At 43.4% G+C, this 9,924-nt stretch overlaps 1 protein-coding gene across 1 annotated transcript in view; it reads left to right on the top strand.

Annotated features, from left to right (window-relative positions):
• Nucleotides 1–2,544: 2,544 nt before the first annotated feature.
• ARHGAP20 (Rho GTPase activating protein 20) overlaps nucleotides 2,545–9,924 on the top strand; it is a 127,205-nt gene continuing 119,825 nt past the window's right edge. Inside the window, exon 1 of the mRNA XM_066582139.1 lies at nucleotides 2,545–2,872. Within this exon, the coding sequence (XP_066438236.1) occupies nucleotides 2,771–2,872 (102 nt within the window). The 5' untranslated portion in view covers nucleotides 2,545–2,770. The remainder of the gene's footprint in view (nucleotides 2,873–9,924) is intronic.

Raw genomic sequence — 9,924 nt, 5'->3', positions numbered from 1 at the left:
ATTTGCCCAATCAATGGTCAAAATTCATGTGCAGAATTGCAATGTGGATTTTGGCCATTGATAGGGCAAATTCCACGTGCGGAACCAAGTCTGCGGCCAAAAGTAGTGGATTTCACCTTTAAATATTGCGGTATAAATCCACAGCTGAGCTGCAGATTTCTGCCAAGGCCAGTATGCAAATGTTTGATTGCAAAGCTACACGTAAATTTAGCCCTTTTCAATGGGAAGATCTACCACCGAAATAACTTGTGCGGAAATGGAGCATCAAGACATGTCACTTCTTTTCTTTTTTTGCAGGCAGATTTAAAATCTGCTTGCGGAAAAAATCTGTGCCATTTAGACTACAGCGCAGATTCCCACTGAGATAAAGGAGATGCAGATTTGCCATGGAATCAGCTCAGATTCCACTGTGTGAACATGCAAATGTATTATATACGTTTTATCTTAATATGTTTGTTGCATCTGAAGGTCGTACGTACGTAAGATCTTAAATTAGTTTTTAGCTATAATTTACGCCAGTTCCTAGGATAATATATGTATATATATATATATATATATATATATATATATATATATATATGTGGCGAAAACCTCACTGACCTACTGACTGACTGACTTTGCCACTAATTCTCTAACTCTCCGGTGTCATACAAAAATGAAATTTGGCACAGCCATTCTTTAGTCCTAAATAGGAAAAGTAAAGAGGTCACAACTTGATTATTCAATTCTAAGTGCAAAAGTAAGTGACCCACTATGTAATGTAACTAATAACACACATCTGTACCGCACAAACGTGAAATTTGGCACGACCATTATTTAGGTCATAAATAGGAAAAGTAAAGGGGTTGCAACTTCAATATTCAAATTGTAAGCATGAAAAACTGCAGAAATCCACGATACATGAGATAGTTCTTTTCTTGGAAACCATAAAGCCAAGGGAAATGATTTGTATACTGAGGAGAATCTCAGTCCCAATCGGGTGGGGGAGACAGCTTAGCTGTCTTCCCCTTCCCTCCCCCTCGGCGTCTCTCGCTGCAAGAGAAGGAGGTGGGACAGGGCGGGAGCTAGTGTGCTGATCTCCCGCCCCTCTTCACCCCTTGCCGCTGTTTGCAATGGGAGGGGCCGGGTTTACCTCCACCCCTCCCATTGCAAACAGCAGGAAGGGGCGGAGAGGAGAAGAGAAAGGGAATTGGCACGCTGCTAAACTCCCTCCCACCTCCCTTCTCCTGTAGCTGTCATTGGCTCCCATAGGAGTCAATGCAGCTGCCTCTGCTGACGTATGCTGCGGAGATACACCCCTATGCACTGATGCATTGTAAAACAATGCATCAGAGGGACAGCATATATCGGCCGGAGCGTGAAAGCCTGTCAGATATACGCCAGTGTGAATAAGCACTAAAGCATTGGATTCCAATGCATTCATTTACATGGGCATTTTTTAGCCACGAAAAAAAATTCGCAACTAAAAATTTCTAAATTGACGGCGATTTTCAGCCGCGATTTTTCCTTACAGTGTCAAAAGATAGAACATGACCTATCTTGCTGGAAATTGCAGGGAGCTCCCATTGATGGCTATGAGAGCTGGGGGAAAAAAGGGAGGGAGAGGGAGTTTACCTGCGTCCGGCACTCGTTGAAGAACACAGCTGGCTCTATTTAGCTATTTAAGCTGAATAGAGCCATTCTGCCCAGCGCTGCTGCAGCATCCTTTTCACGCGATGCAGCCATCTGAATGGACGAAAAAACGCTAATTTTTTAAAATTAGATCCCAGCAATGCAGTGTTTCTTTTTCACACAATGCGTTTCGCATAAAAACGCAACACTCGTGTGAAAGAGGCCTAAAATGACAATTGTGTATTATAATTCTTCTCAATAAGGTGCTCACATAGTCTGAGGCGATCAACACTAATTGGTTGATGTCAGTGTCTGTGAACATGCCCCTCTGACAAGGAGAATAGTAACCCCAAGTATCAATACACTGACTATAGTAATACATATACAGGAGGAGTAACAAAGTAATGGCACAGTTCTAACAAAAGATACTCCAGAATTGTTATTTTATGGGGAAGTATTTACTAAAACAGAAGTGTCAGGAGAGAGAATAGATCCTCTTTAAAGCCCCAGTCAATGAACACATAGGACTAAGAAGACAATATTACCCAGAGCAGCCAAGAATTTCCCAGTTTTCATTACTATTGGCTTTCTAGCACTAGATAAGTGAGAGGGTTGGAAGGAATCGATTAGCCACATAACAGCATCCATCAGGCCACATGCAGGACTTGGATACAAAGAGACATTAACGCAGCCGGCTGCACAGATGATCCATGACAATGTCATTTGTTTAACTGCATATGAAGTTCTGGGTAATTGTGCTATAAAATGAAGTGTAAATGCCTGGGAGCCAGAGTGACATCTAGCACTGCTGTCAGGGATGGATTAGTGGAGCACACAGGCTTGGAGTCCTGCGTCAGGAGGGGAGGAGAGGGGCGGCTCATGCAGTACTAGAATGTGAGCCTGCTCCAGCAGCAGCTCAGATGAGCCAGCAATGCCTATGTGCCCTCTGCTCCGCCAGCCCGTGCTCTCACCTCTAAGCTGTGCAATCTGGAAAGGAAAGAGTTAAAAGGACTTATTAATGAGGCCGTAAGACCTAGCATTTTTTAACACTATCATTTCCAGAGCTCACTGCTTAGCAGTGTCAATGAAGCTGCTCTATCACCAAGCTCCCGCCACTGGACATGAGTAACCAATTGTGGGATTATTTGGAAATCTCTTAATGGAAGCTATGTCACCCCAACAGGACAATGTAGGACAGCAGCCACGATCTTCATCCTTGAGCGGGGAGCCCAAAATATCTGGGGGCAACGAAAATCGAAAGGTAATTGATTGATTCCAGTGGTGGCATTGCTTTTGGGTTGTTACAATGTTTCCTTTTCCGGATGGAACGTTGTGTTTTATAGAATGTGACAGATGAAGATCGCTGAGATGTAAACTGTCAGGGGATTACAAGTCTCAGCACACCCTGCTAGGGTTTTGTTCTGGGTAGAATGACACTTGTAGTTCCATTACAGCTGGGGAGAGGATAGATGGTTAATCTGGATCCACAGCTCTGCTTGGAGGTAGTGTCATTTCACTGAGAGGCAATTATTTGACAGGTTGCTATATTAGGATGGTTACACTCCGGAGGATCGTTGCTGCTGGCAGCAGTGCTACATGTCACATACTCAATAAATGAGCCCTATGGTGACTTGTATATTGACAGATGTCTGTAATGGGCAAGCTTATGGACACGCAGTACAGGCTTGTATCCTATTTATAGAGATGTAATGGAGTTTAACTTGTCATTTAACTCTTTGGCGTTGGAACACTTGTGCAATAGGTTTGATGTTGGTCCTAAATTAAGGGTGGAGCACAACACTGCTTCACCTGATTTGCTTCCACAGGGTTGTACTCTGGTCAGTATTTTGCATCAGTATTTAAAAGCCAAAATAAGAATTGGAACCTGCAAAAAAAGTATAATGGAAACATTGGCTCTTCTGTGTTTTGGACCCACTGCTGGTTTTAGATTACAAATACTGATGCACAATAATGACCAAAATACACAAGTGTGAAAGTGGCCTAATAACTCCTATGTAGATGTAGCAGAGTTGAATTTGTCACTTAAAATATTTTCATTATGTACTATTTATAATAATAGCTTAGTAATTTTACATGCAGTCCAATGGAACTATATAGCACATTGTGATACTGATTGTTCTAACAACAAATCCATCTCACTCTCACTCATATATATTAGATTAAAGAGCAGAGTTTGGTTTGTTAGCTATATAGTATAAAAAACACCTTTTGTGTTTGGTTAGTGAATGCATTTCCTCCTTTTGATTTATGCAATTGATAGAGGCTGTGTGACACTGTTAACTCAGTAGTGACCAACCATTATTTAAAGGGATTATGCAGTTTAAAGAATAAAAGCTGCAAATATTTTACATGCAAACAAAATGTGGCAGCTAAAGCCAGTGGTCACAGGTCCGTATGGCTTGTAACCTCTGGGATCACTGATTGGCTGCAGTAGTCACCGGCAGTACGAAACGCCATTGCTGGCCGGTTATAAACAATGACCATTGGATGACCAATGGAGTTGCAGAGGGGCATACTGGTTCTTTTCTTTACACTAGTATATGCCGATATAATCTTTTCATACACAAAAATTCCTTTAATTCAGCGTTAATGCCAGATTATAACACCTTCAGAATTCTGGGTCATTGCTTGAAACAAGCATAATATTTACTGTGGAGTGGGAGGTTGTAGCATGTTTGGCAAAGTAGGTAATTTTTACGGTACCCTAAAGTGGAACCTTATTATGCAGCCACCTTATATTATGACATTGCATGCTGAGTATTTCTCCGGTATCAAAATTGCTCCCATTACAAGTAGGAAAGTAAGCCTGCAGTGCTACACTGCCATGGTCATACGATAATGTATCTATAATACGGATCTGTGTTACGAACAGGTGGCAACCATATATCAGTATTTCAAAATTGTTTGATCTGTATTTGATGTCATTCAATTTTATTTTCTGTGGATTAGTATTTGCCGAACAGAAAATAATACCGATGAATGGAAATATAGAGGCAAAAATGGATAAAAGTAGGTCATGCTGCGTTTTTAAAACATGACTGTAAACAATACACCCATGTCATAGATATATAGATTTTTATTAGCTCTGTATTGGGCCTTAGGCACACAAACCTGACGGGCTCCGCAAGCAGAGTCTGTCACGGCGCCCCCCCCCCCCCCCAAAGACCCCATACTTGCCTCCGGATCCGCTGCGCGAAGTCCCGCATGATGCTTCGGCGCGCATGCGCAGTACAGTGCATGACGCATCGGCGGTGTCACATGACCCGCCGGCCGCGTCATATGACGCGGTGGGCGCAGCGCGTATTCACGCTATACTTCTGCTGTGCTACAACAGAAGTCTAGTGTGATGGGCGGCTTCCATTGACTACAATGGAAGCCGTCTGCCCGTATACCCTTGGCAAATAGGACATACCGCGTAATTCCACAGCGTGTACATTGAGCTATTAGGTTCAATAGAACCTAATAGCTGTGGCGAAACGCTGCGGATTATCGCCGCGTTTTACGCTGCGGAAAGCCATCCGTGGGCATTGGCCTTAGGGCTCACACCCACTTGCGTTTTTTTAACGCTGCGATATCGCTGCGTTTTTTTCACGCTATTGTTGATGGGACTTTCTAATGTTAAAAACGCATCACAAGTTTGTGCTTTGCAATTTAGGTGCAATGCGTTTTTATTTTTTAACATTAGAAAGCCCCATTGACAATCGTGTGGAAAAAAAAAATGCAGCGATATCACGTGAAAATACGCAAGTGTGCAGGAGCCCTTATGGTCTGAGAAACACAAACCAAATGCGGAATAAAAATACGCTGAAAGTGGCCTGAGGTAAATTCACACACAACGGAATTGGTGCATAATTTCGTCCCAGGAATGCACATTGAAATTCCACAACAACATACAGTACAATATAAGTAAATGAGATTTTAAAGGAGATGTCCCGCGCCGAAACGGGTTTTTTTTTTTTTAAACCCCCCCCCCGTTCGGCGCGAGACAACCCCGATGCAGGGGTTAAAAAAACCACCCGCACAGCGCTTACCTGAATCCCGGCGGTCCGGTGACTTCAATACTTACCGCTGAAGATGGCCGCCGGGATCCTCTATCTTCGTGGACCGCAGCTCTTCTGTGCGGTCCACTGCCGATTCCAGCCTCCTGATTGGCTGGAATCGGCACGTGACGGGGCGGAGCTACACGGAGCCGGCATCCTGCACGAAAGGCTCCATAGAAGAAAGCAGAAGACCCGGACTGCGCAAGCGCGGCTAATTTGGCCATCGGAGGCCAAAAATTAGTCGGCTCCATGGGAACGAGGACGCCAGCAACGGAGCAGGTAAGTATAAAACTTTTTATAACTTCTGTATGGCTCATAATTAATGCACAATGTATATTACAAAGTGCATTATTATGGCCATACAGAAGTGTATAGACCCACTTGCTGCCGCGGGACATCTCCTTTAACAAACCACATTCCCTTGCTGCAGAAAAAAACAATGTGGAAAATAAACATGCATCGGATTTTCACTGTGCATCTTATTAGTTGCAATGCAATGATTGAAATCTGCATGAAAATTTGCATGTGGATTTAGGTGCAGACTCTTTCTACAAGTGTGACTATGCCCTAACAGCACCTGCTGGCAAAGGTTTTGATGTAGGTTTATTATAGGAATCCTTTCCACTTCTATGTGGAATGATTGCAATACAGGGATGTATTAGAGAACTGTATTTTAAGCACTTGTCTCATATTTGATATATGTATGAACTGGTTCCAAGCTGGTGCTTCTGTTTCATCCATGTACGTAGACCAAAGTGAGCCCCATAGCAAAGGAGACCTCTCACCTGGCCCCCTATTCTGGTGCTTGGTTTTACCACCCAGAACAGAATGGCTTGGTGTTTGCAGTTCTGTTGATGGTTGGGCCAATTCTTCATCCTCTAGCTTCCTTGCAATGCAGTTCTTCTGGAGAGGGGAGTCTAGCGCAGCTTCTAGCCTCCCAATAGCAAACTGAATGGAACCAACAAGGACTGAGCTTCTTTCACTAAAGCTACAGCATGTGTACACAGATAAAATCTGTATCTGTATATTTTAATGAAAACTGTGGCAAAAATCCACACGTTTTAGCACAGATTTGTAATACTGTAGTTGCAGATCTGCTTCTTGATTGGCTTAAGACCCATTTAGACCCAACGATTCTCGCTCAAAATTCATTCAAAGCCGTCTTTTGAGCGAGAATCGTTGGATCTAAACGTGCAGCCATCGTGCAGTTTTCGTTAACGATTCGCTCATCGTTGTCTTTCACCAAGCTGAAAGACAACGATTAGTCTTATCATGACCGCGCACTGAGTTCTCAGCGCGAAACTGCTGATACTATTGTTTAAGCTGGTATCCTGCTCGGAGAACACAGAAGTATGCAGAAGACAGTGCTCTAGCTGCGTTATGCATACCCTGCTCGGAGCGGACAGCTGTATACCAGCTGACCGCTTTGTGAACACAGCAGGAGTATGCAGAAGACGGTGCTCCAGCTGTGTTCTGTATACTCCGCTTGAAGCACTCATCGGGATACCAGCTGAGTGCTACGTGAACACAGCAGGAGTATGCAGAAGGCAGTGCTCCAACTGTGTTCAGCATACCCCGCTTGGAGCGCTCAGCTGTATACCAACAGGAGGAGACAACAGCTGTATGCAGAAGATGGCGGTCTGATTAAAAGAGAACCTGTCATATCCCCACAGTACCATTATCAAAGTTATGGAAGGTGACAGGTAGTCGGGTCAGGTATTTTTTTTATACTCTCCTGCTGTCCCTCTCTGAAAATCGCGCCAACACTGCTGTATCCGCTCTTCCCTAGACTTGTAAGAGAGAGCACCCTGTTGCACAAGAAAACCGCACGAGGTTGGCAGTAAAATCCTGGCCTGGGCTACTTTAGCACTGATGATCAGGTATTGTTGGAATTCGCTCAAATCATTTGATTTCTCCATTCTAATATGGATTTGCACTGCAACTGATCCATGGAAAACATCTTACTTGGTTTTATTACTTCATTAATTGGTGACTGTAAGACCTTTTGATGAGCCTCTTGTGCAGCTTTATAGACACTTATCATGTGACCCTCAGCATCCTGGGGCTTTGGGAGGTCCCAGACTTTCCAGAACACTTTCCCATATTGTTTGTTGTAGATAACAGCGAAGCTGATGTCACCCACTTCCTCATTTATGTCACTGATGCTGCACTTATCCATGTGGGAACCTGTTCTACCTGCTATGTACTTCAGCGCAATACATCTCTTCTAGGATCTTCATGTCAGCTCTGCTGTCTCCCCTGTAGTTTTAATTAAATTTAGTAATGTGTTTATCTAGCAGGTAGTGCCGCATTGTCATTACCCTTTGCAGGAGCCATCCTTGTATTGTTCATACTTGTTGTATACCTTAAGATTTCTTCATGAATGTAATTGGTATGAGCACTATAGGAGCTCCTGCTATATTTCTTGCAGCCCCAAGAGCAAATCCCAGGTAACCATACAGTGTCACTGACTAATATGAGACAGATCGGTTGCTAGGGACGTACTGCTTGATAACTTTGGTGAGAAATCTGCCGTTGTTGGGCAGTGTTTCCCTAGCAACCAGCCTGTCAGACATCACTCTTCTGTTCAGTTCAAGCTGTCTTGACTCAATAGAGAAGGCGGAAGCAGTGTGGCTGCAGTCATGCTATACAATTCCTTATCTCAGGTTTAATTTTAAAGGGGTTGCGCCAAGAAGGCCACCTGTGTTTTATATGGCCAGTTGGGGTATATGAATGTCATAGAATGAGGTCCTCTGCCTGAGACCCCCTCTATAGAAGTTGGAACGCAGAGCCACTGTGTAAGCGGGTTCCGTTCTAGCGCACTTTGTGCTGTCCTTGTATTACAGGATGGCCTTACATCTGAATGGCTGTTCTGTAATGCTATATTTCCCCAAGTAATAAAAATCCCAGCACACTCAAAAGGCCATTTTTTTTATTTGCTGCCCAGCAGAAATATTTTTTTTCACAACTGTAGCTCAACTGTTAGGCTACCTTCTGACATGGTGGAATCGCTGCGGGCATTCCGCAACGGAATATCCGTAAGAATTCCGCAGTAAACAAACCTGCACCTAAAGGGTGCAGATTTGGCTTAGTTTTTACTTGCTGAATCGCGCTGCAGAATTCAACCGTTTTTTTAAGGTTGAATTCCGCAGCACAAATTGGACACAAATCTGCAACGTTTTGCAAAAACACTGCGAATTCATCATGGAAAATATATATCAGATTTAAAAAATTTTGGGCATGTGAAAGTATCCTTAGGGCGCCCACCCACTGGCGTTTTTTTTTCCCTGCGAAATTCACAGCATTTTTTTTCTGCAGGGGTCTATGGGACTTGTAATGCTAAAATCGCGATCGCGCAAAATCGCAATTTACCGCGAATTGCGATTTTGCGCGATCGCGATTTTAACATTACAAGTCCCATAGACCCCAGGAGAAAAAAAATGCTGCGAATTTCGCAGGGAAAAAAAAAACGCCAGTGGGTGGGCGCCCTTAGGCTGCTTTCACACAGGCTACAAAAATTGCTCGATTTTTATTTATTTATTTTTTTCTGGCGATGCAACAGCACTACAAAATGCATGCTTCTGAAACCCATGCTTTTTCAATGGTTTCCTTCACATTAGCAATGCTTTCACTAATGCAATGTTGCGAGAAACAAAAATTTTTGCATGCTCTGGTTTTCTGCAATATATTTATCTTTTTTTTTAATCTGCTATGTTTCCCTATGGAGGCTCCTTGTTTATCGCATTGCCCGACCTTGCGATTTTAAACATTAGAAACTCCTATTGACTTTCACAATAAAAAAAAAATCCCACTATTTTATTGTGGGCTGCAGCGGTGCAATGCAAGGTTATTCTCAAGTAAAAGCATCGCTTATGCTACAAAATTGCGGGAACAAAGCTGTGATATTGCCGCGAGAAATATCACGATCACTCGTGTGAAAGAGGCCCTAGGGTATGTCCACATGGGGTGGAATTTGCTGTGGAATCTTCAGTCGACATTCCCTAGCAGACCAAAAGTTCAAAATCAGCAAATCTGGTTCCGCAGCATTTTCGCCATGTGAGAAGGTGGCCTTGGAGCAGATCTCAGATCACAGTAGTAAAATGACGACACAGTTGGTAGATGTTTAGGTCCTCCCAGGCAGAGGCGTAACTTGAAGCTCCTGGACCCCAATGTAAAACCTGTAATGGGGCCCCCAACTATAATGCTTTATTCATAGTACTGGGCTCCCTTTATGGAGAAGAGAGGCCTAATG

The sequence above is a fragment of the Eleutherodactylus coqui genome, chromosome 1, assembly GCF_035609145.1.
Source record: "Eleutherodactylus coqui strain aEleCoq1 chromosome 1, aEleCoq1.hap1, whole genome shotgun sequence".
Classification (NCBI taxonomy): Eukaryota; Metazoa; Chordata; class Amphibia; order Anura; family Eleutherodactylidae; genus Eleutherodactylus; species Eleutherodactylus coqui.
The sequence above is the reverse complement of the archived record's forward strand: the minus strand, read 5'-3'. Positions and strand labels throughout refer to the sequence as shown.